The sequence below is a fragment of the Biomphalaria glabrata genome, chromosome 10 (assembly GCF_947242115.1).
Source record: "Biomphalaria glabrata chromosome 10, xgBioGlab47.1, whole genome shotgun sequence".
NCBI classification, from domain to species: domain Eukaryota; kingdom Metazoa; phylum Mollusca; class Gastropoda; family Planorbidae; genus Biomphalaria; species Biomphalaria glabrata.
In genome coordinates this window covers 16,523,037-16,548,108 of record NC_074720.1, presented here as the reverse complement: position 1 = coordinate 16,548,108, position 25,072 = coordinate 16,523,037, and the positions used below count along the sequence as shown (strand labels likewise).

The 25,072-nt window shown below is 33.9% G+C and overlaps 1 protein-coding gene across 6 annotated transcripts in view; it reads left to right on the top strand.

The window, feature by feature from the left end:
• The window catches only part of LOC106076666 (oxysterol-binding protein-related protein 11-like), a 39,025-nt gene that overhangs the window by 9,780 nt on the left and 4,173 nt on the right, over positions 1-25,072 (top strand). For all 6 annotated transcript variants that reach the window (XM_013237488.2, XM_056045313.1, XM_013237505.2 and 3 more), the window contains 18 exons: positions 1,788-1,905; positions 2,035-2,082; positions 2,186-2,267; positions 3,098-3,183; positions 3,324-3,478; positions 4,018-4,111; positions 6,187-6,228; positions 7,530-7,610; positions 9,837-9,865; positions 10,079-10,143; positions 13,039-13,175; positions 14,169-14,254; positions 14,443-14,524; positions 15,183-15,315; positions 19,849-19,959; positions 20,800-20,960; positions 21,078-21,197; positions 24,613-24,774. In XM_013237488.2, the coding sequence (XP_013092942.2) occupies positions 1,788-1,905; positions 2,035-2,082; positions 2,186-2,267; positions 3,098-3,183; positions 3,324-3,478; positions 4,018-4,111; positions 6,187-6,228; positions 7,530-7,610; positions 9,837-9,865; positions 10,079-10,143; positions 13,039-13,175; positions 14,169-14,254; positions 14,443-14,524; positions 15,183-15,315; positions 19,849-19,959; positions 20,800-20,960; positions 21,078-21,197; positions 24,613-24,774 (1,792 nt within the window). The remainder of the gene's footprint in view (positions 1-1,787; positions 1,906-2,034; positions 2,083-2,185; positions 2,268-3,097; positions 3,184-3,323; positions 3,479-4,017; positions 4,112-6,186; positions 6,229-7,529; positions 7,611-9,836; positions 9,866-10,078; positions 10,144-13,038; positions 13,176-14,168; positions 14,255-14,442; positions 14,525-15,182; positions 15,316-19,848; positions 19,960-20,799; positions 20,961-21,077; positions 21,198-24,612; positions 24,775-25,072) is intronic.

Sequence of the window (25,072 nt, the reverse complement as noted above, 5' to 3'; positions counted from 1 at the left end):
TATAACTCTCTTTGTAGTTTTAAGAGTAGGTTTGTAATTTGGTATAAGATGGAGTAATATATGGTCAGATTCTCCAAGTGGGAACAAACTTTTACGTTTGTAAGCCTGCTTAATGTTTATGTAGCATTTGTCAAGCGTTCTGCCCTGCCTTGTGGGGAGGGAGACATACTGGCAATAGTTTGACAGTGTGTTGTCAATATTTAGGTTGTTGAAATCTCCAGTTACGATACAAACAGAGTCCGGGTGAAGCACATCAAAAATTGTTTCCGTCGCTGTGTCAGCCGTCGGTGGTATGTACACAACAACAACACACACCTGGGTGAATTCTCTAGGCAAGTAGTAAGGCCTAAGTGTGACACACATAAGTTCAATGTTAGGGTCACACATTTTATTCCTGATGTTCACATTATTGGCGTTGCAGTATTCCTTGTTTATATAGATTGCGAGTCCTCCTCCTTTTGACTTCCCACTATTAATTGTTCTGTCTGCTCTATAAACGTAAAATTTATCGAGATCAACAGAAGAGTCGGGTATCGTATCATTGAGCCAGGTTTCAGTGAAACACATTAAGGAACACTCTCTAAATTGATACAGATGTTCACAGCAACCTGTTAATTCTTCCATCTTATTTTGTAAAGACCTAACATTGCCTGTTACGATGGGTGGAAGGAAGCCTCTTTGTCCTCTTCTTCTACACTTAACTCGTATTCCTCCTCTACGTCCTCTCTTACGTTTTGTGCTAGGGATTGGTTCGGTTAAAGCCTTGGGCTTAGGCTCGTTATTAGGTTCCAAGATGGCGGGTGTGTTGTCCATACTGTCAAGCGTCTTACCACAAAACTCCACTGAAATACATGTTTCCACACAAATTAAAATCCATACCAACATTAGAATCCAAAAGACACAGTGCACATCCATTGAAACATTGGAGTAGTAACAAATTACATGAAATATTAACAGAAAAAAAATTAGAAAAAAGAGTCCAGTATAATCAGGTCGCCTGCTGTGCAGCGCCCCGGAATTGCCTTCTTTCCACTAGTTTCTTTAGAACCATTATTTTACTGTCAATTGTAAGATAGTACAATAGCTTAAGCTCATTACAAAGCTTATAGCAATTCAATCTGGTACAATGTGTCATTCTGGTACAATTTTTATGCTCCTTATTTCTCCCACACCCAATCTAGGATCAAGTTGAAATTTTGCACAATTATTTCTTGTACCTGACTAAACAAGAATCAACAAAAAAGTTAACCAATTAGTTAATTAATTATTGGTAATTTTTAATTTGTTTGGTATCAAACAAGGGAAAGAATTTGTACTTGACTGATGTGGCAGTATAAGCTTAATTAGTTCCCTTTATACTCTGTGTAAAGAATTAGGTCATCGCTTAAAAGTTTGAAACCTTCTCTTGTCATAAGCACTTTGCTGGCACAGTAGTTAGTGTATTGTCTTGAAGAGGCTTGAGCCCTCGATTTCGAATTCAAGTTGTGCAACTTTAAAAAATAAAATACATTTTAAAAGCTATCATGATAATCTTCAGAAAGATACCTTCCTCCTTCCCCCAGTTCACCCCACCCTTCCCAACTGGTCTAGACAAGTGATTTGACAATAGCGCATTGAGCAAGTTAAAAGTATGAATTTGCGCTTATCAAAAACAATTGGTAAAAATATTTCTAATCGCACAGATTTATTCTTGGCGACTGATCCAAACTAATTGATACAATTAGGCTACACTTAATATAAGCTTTGTTTTTAAAACTAGTATTTCTTTTTTTCTTTTTTTTTCTCAGTCCAAATACTCGAGTACCAATGGAAGGATTAATTCTAAAGTTTACAAATGTTGTGAAAGGTTATCAGTATCGGTGGTTTGTGCTCAATCCAGAATCTGGTACTCTAGAATACTTTGAAGTAAGTCACTGATATTTGATAGGTAGTACTCATAATCGTTATCACTACTGATTGATGTTTGGTAGTTGTATCACTTTATTTTTACAGTGACTTAAAACGTATCTTAAAATTTTTTTTTGTATCAAACAGAAAGAAGAACACAAAAAATTAAAGCCCAGAGGTTCTATTCATTTAGCAGTAAGTTGTATTTATGTTTCAAAATATTGATTTAATTATGGTAAAAGTTTTATTAAAACGCAGAATATTAACGTTTAAAACGTGTTTCTTGTTTGCCTGTTAGGCAGCAGTTGTTTCTCCATCGGAAGAAGATTCTCAGACTTTTATAATTAGTGCTGCAAGTGGGGAACTTTTCAAATTACGAGGTAAGATCCTAGTATAAGTAATAATGATGTACCTTTTTTTTTTATGTATGTTTTTTAATAAAAAGTGTAAAAAAAATTTAAGAAGATTTAAAAAAAAAAAGTAATTATACTTTTTTTTTTTAAATATTAGATTATAGCTAAGATAATGTTGAAACATTTCTTTCTTTCAAAATAACATAAAATGGCAGAAAACCAGAAATTTGAAAGCACTGGAACCTCAAATTCATTTTTTAATCACTTAAAAAGGGAACATCTATATCAGATAACACTGGAAAGGGACAGCATTCAAGTTTACTAATGGCTACTCTATGTAGCACTAAAAAGGTTTATTCTATGAGTAGCACTAAAAATAAATTACTTTATGTTAGCAATGAAGTGTGATAGCACTAAAGCCTACTGTGGGATAAAACTAAAGTCTATTATATCAATCTTGATAGAGATCACATGTACTTTTAAAATTTTTTTAGACAATGGATTTAAAAAAAAAAAAGTCTTCAAAAAGAACTTTCTTAAATAAGCCAGTTTTATATGTAACCAACTATGAGATCACTTGTTTGTTTAATTATAGTCCAGCAATATGACCATGAACTGTACTTCTTCACTTACTAAAGTCTTCAGACTAGACACACAGTTTCAAAAGGAAACTTGTTTCTATATGAATTCTATTAAAAGTGTTTTTTTTTAAATTTTTTTTTACAATATTTTATTAGATTTTTAAAAAAGACTGTCGATAGTGTATCCTTTATTAAAACAATAATAAGATATGTAAACTTTCTTTTCAAATATGAGTATTTGTATGTTTGTTTTATGCATTGTTTTTTTCTGGGTAGCTGCTGATGCTAAAGAGAGACAACTTTGGGTGGATCGTATTCGATCTACAGCAGAATATCACACTGCTAACATGGCCCAGGGTCAGGTAGAGTGTCATTTTTTTTTTAAATGATAGACTAGTGACCTTCTTTAAGACCATATTGAACTCAGAACTTTCATTATGTGTGTTTGTGTACAGTTGTATGTTTTAAGATTCATACATTAATTTTGTTTCTGATTTGCCAGACTGCTTTAGTCCAGAAGTCACAGTCTTTAGCCACTGATCAATTGTCCATACTGTCTGTCAGCCCTACACAGAAGGGATCAATTGTCACACAACATTCAACACATAAGGATTCTTTCAAGAAATCCAAAGGTTCTCATGAAAATTTGCATTACATGTGAGTTATTTGTCTCTCTGATAGTTGCAAGGAAACCACTACAGTTGATAAAGGTGCCTCTGATAAATGTTGATAAACTATTTCCTACAGTGGGATCTATTCCTAGATGTTTGCTGAACCTGGATGTACATGAGAGGCTTTGAATGAGCCTCTTGGTAGTGAAGGCTATCCAGACCTAAACAAGCTATTTTAATTTAACAAAGGCTAATTCACCATTATTTCCTGTTTTGTATAATTCAGCACACAATTTGATTCTCTGTCCTATCTGCTTATAGCATGCTCACAGTGCTGTGGACCAGTGGGATGTAGAGGGTATCTGGGAGAAGGTTTTCCCTGCTGTCTTTAGGCGCTCAGTAAACACAACTCTGCCAGAGTCGAGCCGGGTGTCAAACCTCGAGCCCCCTTCATAATTAGCCAAGCCAAGTTCAAGTGTACTTGGCCTCTCGACCATGCTTCCCACTATAACAATTACTCTGTCCAAAGCACATCTTATTTTGTGTGTTTGTTTTATGTCATAATCAAAGTGTCTTTGTTTGCAGCAAAAAAGTCAGCAGAGATGAGACACTAACTGAAGTCAAAGACTATTTATTAGAAGCTGAAGATTATGCCAGACATTTAGAGGACAAAATTCTAGTAAGATCTTTTTTAGAATCTATCCCCTTGTTCAAAAAATTGTATTTGTGAAGGAGCATGGCATACTTTCTGTGTCTTTTGGAAAGGTTTTTGTTTGTTTGTGATAGAAACAAAAAAGTAACTCCTGGAATACAATGAGAGTGCCATCAAAATAAAATATATTCTGAATTATAATTGGTCAAGCAATATTATATACTATATATATGATAGACACAAGTGTACACATTTTTTGATGCTTTAAAAATTGGTTTCTATTTTGATTCCATGATAATGTTTAATGTACACATGCTTATACTTAAATTGTTTTAAACAGGGTTCGTAGCCACCTTGAAAACCTGGAAAACACCTTGAATTTCATATTAAATTCAAGGCCTTGAAAAAGCATTGAATTTCGTAAAAAACGGGGAAAAAACCTTGAATTTTAAAACTGGACCTTGAGTTCTTTCTCTCCTGATACCTGGTGTTTATTTTAGTTTTTTTTCCGGTTACATTGAGCTGACCAGTGACGACGCGTTTACACCGCCTTTCACCCACTTGTGAAGGGCGACCTCGTGATTGAAAACGACCTTGGCTCAAGCAAGCATTTCACTTAGCACTATTTTCCTATCACGGTTACGACTGAAGACAATAGTCACTACAGACTAGATCTATCTAGTCTGTAGTGACTATTGTCTATAACTAGAGCAATTAGCAGCCTAATGTGTAGGCTACACCTCTCCGGGCCCTTCCTCGCCGAAAATCTTCTTGTAACAGTAAGAGTGACTTAGCGTGGAAAGTCCGTATATCATCTTATCTTTGTGTCTTTCTGAGTATTTTATTAGATTTTGTATTTGGAGATTATGATTCAGTGTTTAAGTATAATTGCTACCGGTACTTTACTTTTGAGTCTTCTCACGATCCATCCTTCTCATCTAGCTAGAAATAGTATCTAGATTTAGATCTAAGTTAGATCTAGTGAAGATAATTCGCGCTTAACCTGAAAACTCCGTGAATTTTAGTTAATTTAAGGATCTAGGTACAGGTACATCTAATGTCTAGATTGCTCTAGAAATATTCTAGATTTACGTTAGATTCAGTGAAGATAATTCGCACACAGCCGTGAAAAGTCCGCCAATTTAGTGACTTAATTAGATCTAGACTGTAGAAGCAGTGACAGCCGTGAAAAGTCCGCGAAGTTAGTGACTTAGATCTAGACTCTAGATTTACGGTAGATTCAATGAAATTAATTTTAAAAAAGTCCGCGAAGTTAGTGACTTAGATCTAGACTCTAGATTTACGGTAGATTCAGTGAAAATAATTCGCACACAGCCGTGAAAAGTCCGCGAATTTTAGGGACTAGATTTACGGTGATTCAGTAAAGATAATTCGAAAAAAGTCCGCGAATTTAGTGACTTAGACTTAGATCTAGACTTAATTTACTCTTATCCAATAGAATAGAGTGAAGATAATTCTCTCACAGCCGTGAAAAGTCCGCGATTTAGTGACTTGAATAAGAGTCTAGATCTACTGTAGATTTAACGAAAATATTTCGCACACAGCTGTAGAAAAGCCTGTAGAGTTATTTTGGTTTTATTTACTTAAAACTGATGGAAAGCATTCAACTGCTATAGTAAGAATGAAATATTATTTTTACAAATCTATGTCAATTTAAGAAAATTTCCAACTTCAGATTGTGACAGTTTTAGCTGAATTACATCTCATATTTTAAAAAAGTTATTCTTCTGTAGTGCTAATTAAAAAGTTGCATTTAAATGCTTAGGAAACACTAGAGATGAATTCTTTTTTTTTTTTTTTTTTGGAGGTATGATTTCTACTTATCAGCATACATTTTAATGAGGGTTTTTAATTTAATATTTATATATATATATATTGTTCTTTTTACATATTTATGTCATATGTATGTAAATATATATACATATATATTGCTTGCTATGGTGCGATGCATACCTTGAATATCTAAAACTCTACCTTGAAAACCTGGAAAATCATTCATAAAATTGGCTATGAACCCTGTTTAAAAGCTTATTCAAATTTTTTATTTTCAAAACTATAAATAATATTTTGGCTGTTTGCAGGCACTTCCTGTTTCTGGACATTACATTAACTCTTTAGATTCCGTAAGTCCTTTGATTTTTATTATAGCTGTTCTCTTATAAGCTATGCTATTGTTAATGGAGGCTAATAAACTATGCTCTTGTTAATGGGGGGACTTAAGTACATCATATCTTTTTTTTCTTTCTTGTTGCTTTTCTCCATCTGAAACATGTTACCTGTTGTTTGCATAATTCCTATAAGCAACTAGAAAATCAGACTAGTAATCAATACAGGGAACAAAAGGAAAGATACCCTCAAAAGTTTGTAAAATCAACAGATCTTGAGGCTGTGAGTGACTTCTTGGCTTTAGAGCAAAATTTAAAAGGCAGCAGTTAGGCAACAGGACTAGGAAAGACACTTAAGAGCATGTGCTAATTAGGGCCAACTGTTAGAATGTCATCATCTTTTGCAAGGGAAATTGGACTCCACAAGTAACTTTGTCTACATAGAGAGTGCGTAAAATCAAAATCAAATCAAATCAATTATAGAGAGAGTGCTTATGTTAGCATGGTCTCGGGCATTCAGTAACAGTATTTGTAATCAATACTTGATTTCTTTGCTGGGTTCCTTCCTGTTGTACATAAATTTCATTAGCACACATTTTTTATTATCTCTAATTGTAAAACTTTGTCACTAATACACATTAAAAAAAATTATTATTTGTGTTTCTGCCCATGGCTACTACAATCCTTTTTAACTAGTTTTTATTTATATCTTAAATGTTTGTAGTTTATTAACTCTTTCTCTCGCAATTATTTTCCATGTTCTGATGGAATTATTCATTTTCTCATTAGTATTTTTTCCCCCTGTTATGATTAGTTTGAATAACTTTCTCGTTTGTTATCAGAAAGTGTTTTATTTGGTATAGAATTAAAGGGCAATGCATGCTCTTTTTATATAGCACAAAGTAAAGTTTATAAAGTGAAGCTTTAATTTAATGAGATCAAATCAACGATGGTATTGTCAATTAGGAGACAAAGAGTTAATAGTGACAAATCATCTTGTTAACTCAAAGAATTGACAACAAATTTCCAGTTTATGTGTCACTTGTTGCAAAACTTTCTCTGAACAATGATATGTTTCATTATATAAAAGAGAAAATGTTTAATCATGTGAAAAATTGTATAAAATCAAAAGCAATCCCCCATCATAACAAAATAGGACATATAATATTGTTTGAAGCTTTTTCAATTCTTTTCAAATGCATTACTATTAACTTTGATGCAGAACAATTCTTTGTTCACTGAGTTACATCATGGTATTGATTTCATTGTTTCCTTTGGTTTCCATAATGAAAGCTTCATTGCTGTATTGCTTATTTCAGGATATTTTAATGCTCAAGGCAACAGCAGCAGCCACTTTACAGTGTATACAAGATTGTATCAATATACTTTATACTGCTGAGGTTTGTACATCATTTGAAAATGTCTTACATGTATATGTTTTTTTTTGTTGTGATTATTAAGTTAGTTTTTTTAATTTCTTTTCACTTAAACATTAGGAATGCAATTTTCAACAAGACAATAACTTAGACTTAGCTGCTCAGGTGTTTGAGAGTTTGAAAAGCATTTATCATTGGAGAAGTACTAAATGAATTATTTCAATACTTTCTGTCTGATTGATAGCTTTTTTTTTTTTTACAATCTCCAAATATTTTTGCAGATTTTTAAATGTTCAAATTTATTGTGAAAACAAGGCAACTGGTTTAATTTTATTTTCCATTTTTGAACTGGACAGGTTATGACTTTCTTTGTATTCAAAAAGTTTTTAAAAAGGAAGAAAAAAACAAACCCAGAAAAGTTTTCTTATTTTTCTTTTGTATCTTTGAAAACAATTTAAGTTTACCTAGCATGCTTTTTTTTTTTTTTTTTTGTAAGCTGTTTGTATGTTTCTGTTAAATAAACTTATTAAATTAGAGAAAAAATGTCACTCGAGCCTGTGTTTGTTGACCAGATTGATTATATAAGTAGGGACGACAGTTTTTCTTTGGCTAATTTGGCTAAAATATGTTGACTTGTTAGCATAATCATGTTGGCCAGTCTGCCAAAGTATGTTAGCCAGTTATCCTTATCATGTTGGTCAGTCTGCCAAAGCATTTTAATCAGTTAGCCTAATCATGTTATCCAGTCTGCCCAAAATATGTTGGTTAGTTAGCCTAACCAAAATATTTTTGTACTGCTAATTCTTGTTTCAAATGCATCTAATTTTGCCAAATTTGTGTTAAATTTTATCTGCATGCCTCTAAAAAATGTTTCTCCCTAGCACTTTAGCTTATATGCTAGCTCATGCCATATTCAGCTATCATAAAGCAGATATTGTCTTTAAACAATGTTCTCTTGAACCTATTCTAAATGCATGCTGTTGGCTTGGATGATTTAAAGAATGCATCTGCTAGTAGAGCATTTTGTTACATATCTCATTCTCTACCATGAAAGACCAAAGACAAAAGAATATTTGAAAAAAAAAATAAAAGGAAATATACTTATTTTATGCTACAAAAATATCCTTAGTTTTAAGACTTTTTGTTCTATATAAATAGTCTCAGGTTCAGTAGTTATCCAGTATATATATCATGTTAATTAGAAACAACATTTCAAGTGTAGAAGTGGGCTCAGCTTTAATGATACAGTCTTTGTGCTTTGTCTTTTTACCTCTTTTGAATCCATTGACCAATTTTAAAAAGAAGAAATTTACAGATTATTGATTGTATAGCTTGTGATACAAAACAGAAGTCACAAAATAAAGAATGTTAAGATACAGGCTTAATATTGTGAACACATAGAACCTCTGGGAATGGTTCAAGTTTTCAAATATGACTTTATTATTAGGAATTAATTTTCACATCAAAAATATCCAAATTTGTTATTTTTTGTAATGCTGATTTTTTTTTTTTTAAGCTACTACCTAGTGTTTCTTTAAATTCTGATTTTTACTTGGAAAGAACATTCATGTTCCAAAATAAGGAAGCACTACTAATGTCTTGAACTAATTCTTTGAATTTAAATGTATTTTGCTTCATGAATACCGCCAAAGCCTTATATCTTATTTTACCCAGTTTATCTATATTTTTGTGGACCATTGTCACGTGTTTACTTGTAATTTTATGTCCAAAACATGGCAAAAAAGTGAGTGATAGGCAAAGACTTACTATTTCTAGTCTATTGTTAGGCTTTACTTTTTCTAGTTTAATTATAGGCGATGAGATATGGTTCTTAATTTAATGATTTGTCTCTACTCTGATAATAGGCAATGACTTACTGTTTCTAGTCTAGTGATAGGCAGTGACTTACTATTTCTAATATGGTGATAGGCAAAGACTTACTGTTTCTAGTCAAGTAATAGGCAGTGTCTCACTATTTCTAATCTGGTGATAGGCAAAGACTTACTGTTTCTAGTCAAGTAATCTGGTGATAGGCAAAGACTTACTGTTTCTAGTCTTTTTAATAAACCATTAACCTTTTAAGTAAGTAAATATATGATGGATATGTTTGTAATATTATCACAGTGCCTTGAGCCTACATTTTGTTTGTTAAGAGCGCTCTATAAATTATATTATTATTATTATTATTATATGTGTGAGTTTGCTTGAAGAACTCATCAAGTAATTGACTTTTATTTCCTGCTGTTTCAGCTCCCAGTGAGGTCGACAGTTCAGACCTTGTAAGTTCTGTTAGCACCACCATCTCATTTACATTGAGTTCCTAAAGCTCATTGCCAATGGGGGTTTGTGCTCTTTTCTCTTTGTAAGCGCCTTTCTTTAAGACAAATAAAATACAAACATCTTTGGCTAGTTGACAAACAAAATTTGAACTGTCACATCTGCATCCACAACAATATTTGTCTGTTTCCATTTTGTTTTTCTTACCCCTTCAGAGATGAGCAAGTTGTCAACAAGTCGGCCATTTTACGTTTAAGTGGGGGAGTAATGGATGATTCTGGTAATTTTTTTCTTCTTTTTCTTTTTTTTTTCTACATTTACTACTAGGAAAAATGGAATTTGAAAAAACAAAATAAATAAAAGTTGTTTTTTTTAATCTCTTTTTTCAAAATAAGTTCTTGAACTAAAACTATGTGGTAACATGTTATGTAAAGAAATACAAATTTAAATGCTAAATGACCAAAATCTTACTTATTTTGATTACATTTAAAAAAATAAAAATATTTAAATAATTTTCAAATAAACAAATATGTTAAATTTGTTTTAAAAAAAAAACAGTTTAAAATAGGAGATTGTGATTGGTTCTTTGCTTGTGGTGCTATCAGTCTTTTTCTCTTCCAACATTCTTTCTTTCTGCACTTGCATTGTTTGTTTGTTTGTTGATGTTAGAGCAGTCATTCTCTATTTGTTACCAGGGGGATAGTGCAAAAAGGGGGGAAGAAAAAGTCTACTTGTTAGAAAGACATCTCATGACCCCACACAATGGTGTGAACTAATCAGTAGTAATGAATAGTGTTGGCATGGAGAATCCTTGTTGTTGCTCATTGTATGTGCATGTCACCATTTAACTAGATACTTATTACATTAAGTCATCATGTGATGGCTGAAACTCACTGTAACTTGCCCCCCGTTTCCCTTTAAGTAAAGGAAAAGTTTTGCCTAGAAATTGAACTTTGAAAATATTTATTTCTGAAAGCTCAACAAATCATCACATGTCTCTGAAAGCTCAACAAAGCATCATGCGTCTTCTTTCATTGTTTTGTTGGCAAAAATAGTTTGATTGTACTTAAAATAAGTAACAAAAAGAAAAGTTTTGTTTCAAAAGACAAGTCCTCCTTCATGAAGATGATGACTTATTGCTCTTAATAACTAATGAATGATAGGTTTTAAAAAAGTGAAATAGTTTAACCCTACCCAAGGATTCCCCCCCCCCCCCTTCCGTGTGGTACACCTTCAGAGTTTTCCTTGGCCAGTTCGCTAATATTTTTTGTCCCAAAGATATACTTAAACTGTCAAATGTCTAGGAATATTGTTGAGCTTTTTTGAGATCTGTGCCAATCCCCCCTCCCCCAATCCATGTAGAGTTGGCAAGCTAATAAGAGAAAGTAAAAACAAAAGTATATCTAGAAATGTCTCACAAAATTGTCTGTTGTACAAATCTCTGCTACTTTGCTTATTAACTGATCTTATGCTAGTTATATCTTGACTTTGATACACACTTCTTTGAATTTTTTTAATTTTATTCTAAAGACAGATGTCTTAAATTCAAACTTCATTGTTTTATTTTAATTTTTTTTTGTTTATTTTTTTTGTTACTTAAAATGGGGACTTTTTAGTTTTGTTTGATAAAAGAACTTAAATAGTTATTTTCTTAATTATAAGACTATTAATTTCAGGAACATATCAACTTGATAACAAGCTAAACATACATGAGCATTGATTTGAGGCTATTAAATTGATTTTAATAGATACTTGATAGTTGACAATGTTCATTTACATACATACATCTAATTTGTTTTAAAAAGGAAAATGTATCTTTGAAAAATAATTATATCATAAAATGTTTAAAATTTGGAATGTATTGAGCATCCTCTCTTTGACATTTAAGTATTGCACTGGTTCTCCATGTATTTAATTTAAGACCACTGTAATATTTGTACATGTCCCTGACCATAGTCATTTCTAACAGGTGTGCACAGTAATGTTATGGAAAATAAAATATAAATATAGGGATTATAAACATAGTTTGCTCATGAAGCACAAGAGAAATGCTACAAACACAGATTGAGATGCACTACATTACTACTAAACACAACTTCACAATATCCGTTTTTAGTTTCAAAAAAGTTGTTCACATTTTATTTGAAGTTGTAAATTAGCTCCCATTTATTTTTTCTTAAAATAATTTTGTTTTAAAACATTTTTTGCTAGATTTTAATTTGTAATGATCTCTTTAAAATTCTAGTCATGCATTTCTACCTCCCCAAACAAACTTGTTAAAAGTGAATGGGAATAAAGAAAGCTATCATCTGTTCCTTGAATACACTTTTGATATGGGTGTTACAATATGCCTTCAGCTTCTCTCCCAGGAGGCGTGGTTGATGAGCTGTAAAGCGCTTGGCATCCTGGTGTGATGACTGGGATTTTCAAATTCGGGTTCTTTGGACGTCTCTGTGTCAACCCAGTTCTAATGGGTACCTGACATTAGTTGGAGAAAGTAAAGGCGGTTGGTCATTGTGATGTCTACTTGACACTCAAGTTAACCGTGGACCAAAGAAACAGATGACCTTTACATCATCTGCCCTTTAGATTGCAAGGTCTGAAAGGGAAACTTTTTTTTTTTTACTTCTCTCCCAGCCTTGTCTGCCTGTCTGGCTTTCTGAAATAATTGCAAGTTCAATTAGATGTTTTGAGATTGCATCCCATAAATATAAATGTGTATTTCATTAAGCCTAGTAATGCTTAGATTTATCACTTAGACATTTAACTGATTGTATAATGGCCAGGATTCTGATAATATTGATTGTTATGTCAGTTTACAGTATCATGCTTTTAAAAATATTTGTTTAAAATACTAGAAAATGTAAGTATTCTTAAAAGTGCATTGTTTACAAAATAATATGAATAGACATTTTGTTGAGTTGGAAAAATTTGTTTAAAAAGGAGACTAATCTATTTGGGGTCTTTTTGTCTTTGAGGATGTGGTCTTTGTGTGCATGCTTGGAATTCATCAACTGTAAGAATATCATATTGCAGGAAATTATAACACCTTGAGAAGGGGGTGGGGGAGGAGCAAAAGCTTTTGGAAACTCCTAGTTAATGATACTTTTCTGCATTAGTACTAAAAGAAGACTGTTGTACTTAGATTGTTATACTCCTCATCTTGTCATTCCAGAGCCCTTACCAGATCCTGAAGAAGAGGTTTTAGATGAAGTTGTTGAAAAAGATACAGAGCTTGAGGGAATGGAGGAACATAAATCTGTGATACTGCATTTGTTGTCACAACTCAAGTTGGGCATGGACTTGACTAAGGTATTGCTCTTTCCAATACAACTCATCACCCCTGGCCATTCTACCCTTGTTTAGTTGCAAATAAAGTGGACAAGAACTATTGATATGTTTGTGTAGCATAGGCTGTGCTAAAAAGTTAGTCGCTTGAGAAAGTTGAAATCTAACTGGTCCATTAAGAATGGCCTACTATTGTACTTGTACGCCATTCTGCCTCAACGTGGCACTCGGGTGGAAACAATCACTAGAGGAAGTGATTTGGCTAAATGAATAGCAAAACAAAACTACTGTGGGAGTGTCCAAGGGAATGCGAGAGCTTTCCCATTGCACAGTGCGGAGTTGAAAGAGAGCTTCCACGTCCCTGTCAACAATCCATGCGCCGTTCCTCAAGGGACCGTTACACTGATAGGGAGTCCTGCACGGTTATCTTGGTACAACATAGGAAAATGGCGGGGTTCTCTGTGTTCTCGGCCTTCAGCCATGCATTCTACTCCATGCTCCTGGAGTACCAGATATATAGGAAATAGCAATGTTTTACATAGCCCTCTTCCAGACAGAACGGTTTGTTCAATCAGGCTTACACACCTAGAGTTTGAAGAGCCTTGGTTCAACTCTTTTGATAATCACACGGACAGGGTTGTGATATTTAAATATTCATTGATGTTACATTTTAGCACCCCACATGCTTAAGCTACTCTAAATATGGCAGCAGCAAATAAGTAAATTGTCCTAATTCTCTCTGTGTCACTGGAAGACAGGATGTTTCAGTTTGAACTTGTTAGTTTTTTCTTATCTTATTAATTACAGACTTTCCTTCAAAAGAGAAGATAATTATGTCGTATGCGTGTCCATGTGGTAGTCTGGCTTTGCTTGTTAATTGGAGACTAAAACATTTGCTAAGTCATTGGTTTTCCTGATTTAAAAAAAAATTTGTTTGATTTTAATGACCCTTTTATTTTTTGTGTTTGTTTTTATCATATGAATTGAAATGTTTGGCCAATGCAATGTCATCAACAGGTAGTGCTACCAACGTTCATATTAGAAAAGAGATCTCTGTTAGAAATGTTTGCAGACTACATGTGTCACCCAGATTTGTTCCTCAAGTAAGTCACAGCTCAACTGTCTTATTGTATTCACTTTGCATTTCATTGAATCTGTATGGGTTAGGTTTGGTGGATTTATGAAATTACCCATTCTCTTATTAGTTACACTAAAAATTAATCTCAACAATAAAAAATGTCATCTTATTAATATTTAGATTGAAATAAAGAATGTTTTCTTGCATTCCCAGAATTCCAGAAATTACAGAGCCAGACAAGAGAATGCTTGCTGTGCTAGAATGGTATTTATCTTCATTTCATGTGGGAAAACAGGTCATTATGAAAGATATTATTACAGTCATTGTTGCCACTGCATGCTTTGTTAGGGAGGGAGGGAAAGTTTCACCTCAGTTTAACTAATTGAAGCTTGTTTTCATAGTTCAGTGCTATCACCTCTCTGGGGAAGATTTAAAAGAAAAATTAGCAAATCTAAGCTTTTTACCAAACAACTAATATTTATTTGTATTCAAATTTATTCTTTTTAATAATAAAATACTTATTAGTCTAGCAAACTTGTGTAATAGACTTTAGAGGTGACAGAGTTTCACACACTGTTCCTTTAAAGTAGGATTTTTTTCATTGAGGGTCTGCTAAAAATTCAAATAAAGTATTTATTTTCTTACTTCTGCAAGTTATTTATCTAATGCAGTACTTCAATGTAGGAAAAGTGGCCTATGTTCAGAAAGGTCCATGATCAATTCTACTGATATTTTATAAAGTTTATTGGATCATCCAGATATCTGGCATTTATAGCTCCCATAATTGGTTTAGAAAGAAAAACTGTAAATTAATTAGATTCAGACAGAAGTCTCATTGAAACTTGTTGGCCATCATGTAATATTGTAACTAGTTAAAGGGTAATCTATTTAGCTTGAATTCATTGATTGAGTTGCCTTTTATAATCCAAGCACTATGTTTTTCTGTGTGCCAGGGCTCAGTCGCAAAGAAACCCTACAACCCAATCATTGGTGAGACATTTCATTGCTCCTGGAGACTGAGAGGTTCAGATGAGAAGCAGCAAACAATTATTTATACAGGAGAACAAGTGTCCCACCATCCACCTAGTAAGTCTGCTTTGAACTTTGTTTGCAAACTGGTGGGCTACACAGTCAAAAGTTCTAGGCTCAGCATTTCTGGTGGTTATGAATCCTGTTTTACATTAGGGTAGATTTTGGCTGTGTGGCTTTATTATCCTGTGATAACCAGGGAGATCATGCATGAAAACACTTTGGAAAGAGTTGGTAGTACACCTTCAGTTTGATGTGCATCTTTGACCAATCAGAAGTCAAAGTGAGAGGACAAGCGTGCAGCTAATCCATTGGACTTCAGTTCTTTAGATCCAGATTTTGTTGTTTGTACAAGAGTTTGAGAAGTCTTTCAATATGTAGATATATGTTGCTTACTTTGGAAGTGGGTTACATTGTTGCATTTGTCTCTGACTAAAACTATTCTCAAAGTTTGCTCAGGCCTAGAACAAAGCCTATCTTGGGAAATTTATATCTATTTTACAGTTTATTTCACAATGTCTTGAATGATGTGTGTCAAGGTGGGTTTACGGGTCTATCTAGTGTATGACATACTTCATCGGGTTCCCCACCTCAACACTGAGTATTAAATCCCTGTCTGGGTTATAATTTGGCCGTGGCTCATCTGCCCAGACACTCCTGACAGTCTGTCAATTAATTTATAAAGTAATTACCAAGAGAATGAATAATGGCAATCTAATAACGTATACTAGTCAACAACGAGAATGCCTATAACAATGCAAAGGTTTAATGAAACAACGATATGATATGACATAAAAAATGATGGTTATACATGGTGATCAATATTAAATCAGTGTGCCTAAGATATGAGTATATATACAACATCGTTAACAGGTAATCACACCTTGATCACAAATCAAACAGTCCATTCTGGACTTGCTATGCCCACAACCCAATGCCATGGATACTGGCCCAGCAGGGTCCATACAATAACACAGCCTACAGATCAAGCTTGACTCCAGCAGAGTTCCAAGCCTGCATCCCTAAACAAGAAAAAATATACCTTCCTTGTGACAAGATTATAATATCAACAAGTTTAGAGCTACAAACTAAAGAAGGAATTAAAATAAACTAACTTACCTGATACTGGGGAAGAAACAGCAACAGAGAGCATCATCCAAATATATGTCATCCAGCAAAACAAAACAAAAGCAATGAAGCAATGACGCCAACATAAAGCGTCCCCAGAGCTAGCGCACAAACCTTTATGGTGCACACAAAAAACTACACCTAGCAAAGAAGCAACACCATATGCGAACGACTGTTCTCTTTATTTCATTTTGAAATAAGCTACATATGTTGGCATTTCTGATCACAATTGTAGCTAAAAGCAAAGACTTTTTGAAAATTAGATGGAAATTTGCATTTAAAAAACTTGAATATGACCCTTCAAGACTTTGCAATCTATAGGGCAGGTGATGTAAAGGTAATCTGTTTCTGTGGCCCACGGTCATGTGGCCAGTACTTTTTTCCAACTAATGTCAGATACTCATTAGAGCTGGGTGGATTCAGAGGCGCTTAAAGATCCCAAAATAAAAAATCCCAGTCTTCACCAGGATTACCTCCCCTCCCAATGGAAAGCCAAGAGATTTACCACTTAGCCACCACTCCTTTTTAGTTTGTATTACTAGGCTAATAAACCTGCATCAGCAACTTATTGGGAAGTCTGAATCATCAGATTTGAACTTTATTCTAGAGTTTATGCTCGAATATGTACAAAAACAACATTGGCCACAATACATGTGAAACTCTTTGTACAAAGCTTCTATGAACTCACTCTGTTTGTCTGGTACAAACATTTTGTGCACTCTCCCACTTGCCATTCTCTGATCAAGTTGATACTTTGTGCACTCTCCCACTTGCCATTCTCTGATCAAGTTGATACTTTGTGCAATGATTCATTGTCTCTAACAAAACAGGAATCAATTTAAAAAAAAACAACCAATTAATTAATTAATTAGTGGTAGTTAATTAATTTTGTTTGACAGAAAAAGGGAAATACATCTTAGAGTCTTGAGAAATATATAGCTGCAAATATACAGTTCTTTCCCTTATACAAGATTTTTTTAATAGTATTTTTTTATATTTTAACCACCGTTCTTACTTCTTCTTCTTCTTCTAGCCAGCTTTATTGCTGCTGAGCTGTGAGCTCTTTTGCAGGCTGTGCCAAGGAAAAAAAAGTGTGCTGTTTTCTTCAGTTGTTCAGCACTGCCGTACAGGGTGTTGGTTATGTTGGGCTGTAGTGGAAGTCTGCCTAAGGTGGATTAGGGAGGGGCATTCAAAGAGGATATGGTTTACGGTTTCAAAGGGGTGGGCGCAATGTCTGCAAAGGGGTAGTTGTGTGGAGTTTATTTTGTTCAGGTGGTAATTTAATAGTGGTGTGTGTCCTGTTCTTAGTTGGAAGATTGTAGATTGTTCTTTGCGGGGGAGGAAGTTAATACTGTCCAGTTTGTTAGGCGTAGTCATTTCTCTGTACATGGCTCTGCCTGTGTTTCCTGATGCCCATTGGTTGAGCCACTCCTCTTTGTGATTGTTGAGTAACATTGACCTTAGGGTGGGGTAGTTAACAGGTCTATCTGGTTGTTCCATAGATGAACCTGCCTTTGATAGCTTATCTGCCTTTTCATTTCCCATGATGCCAATGTGTCCAGGGATCCACTGTAGTGTAATATTGATATTTAATTTTGATATCATCTGGTGGATTATCACACTGAGTGTTGTCAACTCTCTTGGGCTGTTTGAGGTGCTGCTGTTAAGTGCTTGCAGAGTAGATTGGGAGTCTGTAAAGACAACAATATCTGATGGTGGTTGCACTCCTTCATATAATTTGTTTTCCACTGTCTGGAGTGCTATGGTAATTGCCTCAATTTCGGCTTGGAAGTTTGAGCAGTAATCACCACATGGTGCGCTTATCTCAAAGTGTTTATTTTTAGGGAAGACCAGGAAGGCACCAAGACCAGCATTGATGGTAGCTTTGAAAGCCGATTCGTCTGTATAAATATGGATAGCTGTTTTTTGATAGCTTTCGATTGTTTCAAGCGTGCCTACTTTGAGCTCCAGTGGATTTGATTCTTTTATTAAGGTGTTATTTAGTAAATGTGTTTTGATGGTTGGTTGTTTGTAGTTTAGTCCGGGTGTAATTTTTGAAAACCTGGTAATTTTTTCTCTGTTATTGGGTAGGTGGTGTTTTAGGGCTAGTTCATCAGTAAGTTGGGTCAGAGTCCTTTGCTTTTTTTGGTTGTTTTTCCTATTTCTCTGTGTTAGTAATTTATTTGGATGATCGTCCTCCAACCTTCTGTATCTCTCAATAGCTTCTAATGCTGCTCTGTTGCGCCTTAACTTAAGAGGTTCAATATTCAATACAGTTATCCATTACAGATCTGACATATCCAGTGTATAACTGTCTTAAGGTTTTCTTTTCAGCTCCCCAGGATGTTCCTGCTAGGTGTTTTATTATGTTTATGTTTATGATGCCTTTTCTTTTAAATCTGCCATAAAGTGTTTTAGAGACAGTCTTTGGTCTAGTTTTACACCAAGATATGTTGGATTTTCTTCTTTATTTTTGTCTGAGAGTCTATTTTTAGGATGTAGTTTCTTTTTCTGTTTTGTTGCTGTGGCTAAAGATTGAATAAACTGACTTTTCTTTGTTTATTTCCATTTTCCATAATTTTGAATATGTGGAGATAGTTGTGAGGGCTCTATTTAGTTTGGATCTAGTCAGCACTGGATATTTCTCTGTAGTCCAAATTAAAAGATCTTCTGCATAAAGTGCCTTATTGATCGAAATGAGGTCCGGGAGGTCATTCATGAAGATTAGAAAGAGAGTGCAGCTAAGGGCTGAACCTTGTGGTAGTCCTTCTTCCAAACTTTTTTTACTAGAGATGGCACCTTCGAATCAGGTTTGGATGATTTTGTTTTTTAAGAATGCCCTGATCCAGCTGTACATTTTTCCATGGATGACCATTTTTTTCATCTTCAAAAATAGACCTTTTCTCCACACTCTATCATAGGCTTGCTGCAAATCTATAAATACTGCTGTAGTGTGCTTGTTTTCATGAACCCTTCTACTGTGTCCTGGATAAAATGAAAGAGGAACCACCGTTCTTACAGGAAACATACTTTCTTAACTTGGCCTTTTGTTCATTCTGACAATATGGTTGCTAGTATCTTGGACAGGATAAGATTTGAAATTAATTTCTAACTTTGAAGCTTATGGTTAAAATTAGTTACTTGTGAAATGTTAAGTGTGATTTATTATTCATTAGTCATTCATGGAGTTCAAAGTTTTACGCTAACTTTTTTTTGACATACATTTTAAATTCCTGTTCACTTTCTTTTGAATGAATGAATAGGAGAATAGAATAATGGCAAATATAAACCAAACCACAAACCAACACTTTATCTTCATATAATTCTGTTAACTTTTGGTAATGTTTTTTTTTTTTTTTTAATTCGTTTAAAATTCTTTAAAGAAGAACTTTATTTTTGACAGAACAAATATTTGTTATGCTCTGATTTTATGACTAACTCTGTACTGTTGTAACTATTTAGTTTCAGCCTTCTACTTTGGCAGTCCTGATGGTAAAGTTAAAATGAATGCATCCATTTATACCAAGTCCAAGTTCATGGGCATGTCTATAGGTGTCTCCATGATAGGCAAAGGTAAGGAGAAGAAAGAAATGCATCATTTGAAGGTCATGTATTTATTTGTAGGCCTTATCATGACAGGGAAATGCAAGCATATGGAATGAATGCATCCATTAATGCTGAGCCTTACTATATTATCTCTGTCATCATGGAGAAAGAGATGGAATGAATGCACCCATTAATGCTGAGCCTTACTATATTATCTTTGTCATCATGGAGAAAGAGATGCAATGATAGCATGAATTTTTACTTAATGGGAATTAGTTCATTTTTACTATTTATAATTCATTATAACTTTATATAACTTATTATAAGCCACACTGAAAGGAAAATTTCTGTTCATGGTGTAAGTCTGTAAGCTAGATCACAAAGTCAGGCTTGAATATTAGTCTGGTAGGCTGAAGCTTGTTTATGGCTTAGATTAAGAAATGATCCTCCGAGTCCACCTAGCTTTTAGTTGGGAAAGTGAAAGTAGCATTTCATTATTCTAGATTGAACATTACCCTCATAAACTTGGCTACAGTAACATCTGAGACTTACTTATCTGTTAGATCATGTTACTTTACCTGATTGGCTAGTCACATTTGAGACTTACTTTTATGTTAGATTATGTTACTTTACCTGATTGGCTAGTCACATTTGAGACTTACTTTTATGTTAGATCATGTTACTTTACCTGATTGGCTAGTCACATTTGAGACTTACTTTTATGTTAGATCATGTTACTTTACCTGATTGAATGGATTTTTAGGATTGAAAATTTGTAGTGTATGAAAAGTATGTGCCTTTTTTGGGGTTTATAATCACATTCCCTTTGTATTATTCTTAAATGCAAATTTACTACAATTGTTTCAGTCAAGTTGTCCTTTGAAGAGCTGAAAGAGGATTATATATTTGGTATGCCAAGTGCCTATGCCAGGTCCATTCTGTCTGTCCCATGGATGGAGCTTGGTGACAAAGTTACGATTGTTTGCGAGAAGACTGGCTACCAAGCTAGCATTGTCTTCCACACTAAGGTCAGTGGTTATGATAATGTCTGGTGTTTAAAAAGTTAGAAATCTTGTCCCTTATAATTTTTTTTGGTACTGTTTGCATATTCTGTGAAATTCATATTTGTCTTTTTTTTTTCTCAGCCATTTTATGGAGGCAAGTTGCATCACATCACAGCTGAAGCTAAAAATATAAAAACAGGGGAAGTCATTTGTAAAGCCCAAGGAGAGTGGAATAATGTGATGGAGTTGACATACCCTAATGTAAGTTTCATTGGGTCTACAATATAGTGAAGTTTCCCCCTTTCAGACCTTGCCATCTGTGGGGTAGATGATGTTAAGGTCATCTGTTGCTGTCCAATCAATATTTGTTTACTTTCATTACTTCATCAACTTGAAGAATTGTTCTATTGAAATGAACAGTACATGAAAGTTTGGCATGGAAATCTATCAAAATGAGTTCCACATTCCTGGCTATGATCTCCAATTTGACCTGGACTTTATTATAGTCATCTCTCTAGTTGTTCTCTGATCCACCCCCCAGGGAGTTGAGGAGTCACTGTGATTTATTAAGTCACTATAACATATAACAAAAGAAAAATCTTACTCTGGAATAAATGTAACCTAACACAACTACACCAAGCTGCATTAAACTTTCAACAAACATTCTTATTAGAAAAAGACATTAACCAACCAGTCGATGATCTCTGGAATTTCATTAAAAACCATCTTAAAAGCATTTAAGAAAATCATATACCAACTAAATACACATCAAACAAAATAAATAAATGCTGGTTTAATAATAGACTAAAGAAGCTTTGTAAACAGAAGGAAAACCTATATAGAAAATTTAAAGAAACTAAGGCAGAAAGAGTTTACAAAAAGTATATAAAAATTAAACACCTAACCCAAAAAGTAAGCAGACAGCTGCAGAGTGAATACATAAACAATGTAATATCTAAAGATAACAACAAAAACCTATGGTCATACATTAAGTCTAAGAAAATGGAAACAACAGACATAGTGCCATTAAAAGATGAACATAACATAATACATAATGATAATGAAACTAAAGCAAACATCCTAAACAAATACTTTGCATCATCATTCTCAGCCCCAGGAGACAAAGACATATTACTGAATTTGAACCAAGTAGACAACATAGAAGATATAGTAGTACAAGAAAATGGAATCCAAAAACTATTAGCCAACAACCAAACCAAATAAAGCTTCTGGACCTGATGGTATTCCAGCTAGATTACTCAAAGAACTAAGCAATGAGCTAGCCCCAGTGATCAAAATACTCTTTCAGGCATCGCTTAACCAGGGCAGAGTACCAAAGGACTGGAAAGAAGCTAATGTCACCCCCTATTTAAAAAAGGAGAAAAATCTGACCCAGGAAACTACAGACCAGTATCACTTACCAGCATCACATGTAAAATCCTAGAACACATAATATGTATCAACATCATAAACCACTTAGACAAACATGTCCTCACCCCATACCAACATGGCTTTAGGAAATATAGATCATGTGAAACACAACTAATAGGACTAATTGATGATTTTTCAAAAGGTTTAGATAATAGTGAACAAATAGATGCTATCCTACTAGATTTTTCCAAGGCTTTTGACAAAGTTCACCACCATAGTTTGCTTAAAAAATTAAAATATTTCGGCATTAATGGTGCATTGCATCAGTGGATTAAAGATTTTCTGATAGGGAGAGAACAAACTGTAATAATAAATGGCTCTAAATCAACACCGATAACAGTAAACTCAGGTGTACCTCAAGGAACAGTCTTAGGGCCACTACTATTTTTAATTTACATAAATGATTTACCAAATTGCATTACTTCAGGAACAAAAGTCAGATTATTTGCAGAAGATTGCATAATATATAGAACAATAAAAACAACACAAGACACAGATATTTTACAAAGAGAATTAGATGAATTACAGAAATGGGAATCAAATTGGAGCATGTGTTTTCACCCAGAAAAATGTCAGTTGTTAAGAGTAACAAAAAAACTAAAACAAATTAATTCCACTTATCTTATTCATGGCAAACCAGTAACACAGTCTAAAAACGCAAAATACCTAGGTGTTATAATAAATGAAAAACTGTCATGGAATCCACATATTGATGAAACTATAAAAAATCAAACAAAGCATTAGGGTTTATTAAAAGAAATTTCTATAAATCAAATAAGAACATAAAACTAAAATGTTATTTAACCTTGATTAAAATGTTTGTAAAATGTTTTACATGTTTCGGATGTTCCTTCAGAGTTGAAGATAGTTTACTTCCTAGTCCAAACCTCCCGCAGGACGACGGGGGATGGGAGCGGGCAGGATTTGAACCCTCGACCATCGATAAATCCGAACGACAGTCCAGCGCGCAAACCTCACGACCAGGCAGCCATCCATTATTAGGCCAATAATAGAATATGCATCCTCCATTTGTGACCCCTCAACTCAAGAAAACATTAAGAAACTGGAACAGACACAAAATAGAGTAGTGAGATTCATAACAAATGAATATTCACATTTGACTAGAGTAACACCTTTAGTAAAATCACTAAATTTAGAAAGCCTTCAGGACAGAAGACTCAAAAGTAAAGTAGCAATTATAGATAAAACACTGAACCATAATCTTCAAAAACAAAAACAAAATTTAATAAAATACTCAGAAAGACACAAAGATAAACCACATTCCTCGTCCCATATGCTAGGACAAATTTGTACTAATACTCCTTCTTCCCTAGTGCTATTAGTGCATGGAATGGGTTGCCTGAGCTAGCCAGGAAAACCAGTGACTTGGCAGAATTTAAGTCATTGGTTAATATGCATGACTAAATGCATGACACGTAGGACGTAATCATCTTCTTTTTTGAAGTAACGTCTGTATTATATAAGATAAGATAAGATAACTTGATGTGAATTTAATATGATTTCCACTGTAACAGTTTTGTGTTCTCTACATTGATAACATAGTAGTCTTAGACTTTTGTTTAATAACTAGCTATTATCATCTAGCTTATTGTGTGCATTGGAGGGTTCAGATAATCAGTCCTAATCTGAGATCAACTGTGCAGTAGTTTCGATACAGTTTTTCTTCTATAGAGGTGTTTTGGGATCAGGATCTTGTTTAGGCCTCTTAATAGAGTATAAAGCTTTGTAGGATAGGGTTGTCATTCTCCACAAGAGCTTGTTTTGATGGTTCCAATTTTCAGCTTTCTGAATAGTCGATATCATACTGTTGTGTCCTGTTTGAAGGCAAACAATTATTTGTTGATTGTTGAGGTGATAGCTTGTAATAAGCATCTTTTCTCCTGAAATTTGGGAGAGAACTGGACCATACTATTTTATATTATTTTCTTCATCTTTTCCTTTTCAAGATAGAGAGGAATTTTCCTAATAAAAATATTTTATTATTTGACTCATATTGTAGTCTTAAAACTATTATATTCACATTTTTATATGACATAATCATTTATTTATTTGACAAAGGTAAATTGGTATCTTGAGGTGTATATTTTAGTCCTGGGCTGGGAACTATGCTGTAAAGAAGAATATGCTGGTGGACAAAAATTAAGCAATTGAACTTAGAGACAGTTAATGCAGTTCTAACAACTCAATTTGCATCTGTTTAAATACACATTTTTCTACCACTTAGGGCTCCACGAAAACGCTAGATGTCAACTTGCTCGATGTTCACAGGAAGTATGTCAGGCCAGTAGAAAAACAGAAAGAGTATGAATCTCGTAAATTGTGGTTGCATGTGACCAAGGCACTGTCCTTGGGAGATATCAACACTGCTACAGAACATAAGAAAATTGTAAGTTGTACATTCTCCAAGTCATGCTTCACATTTTATTGCAGAATATTTGGTTTTGTTGTCACTAGGTTTTTTAATATTTGTAACATTTCTTGTTTCCTAGACTCATATTGTTTGAAATATCGATGTTTTACATGTGACATTTAATTATTAATGGGTTTTTTTTTTTTTTTGTACCATTAATTTGTTCAGCAACTGCTTCTGGCTCATGAGATCTAGTATCACTTTTACTTATTCCTCTCCACCCCCACCCTCCTAGCTATAACAAAAAAGTAAGTCCTTTGTACAGTCTTTGACT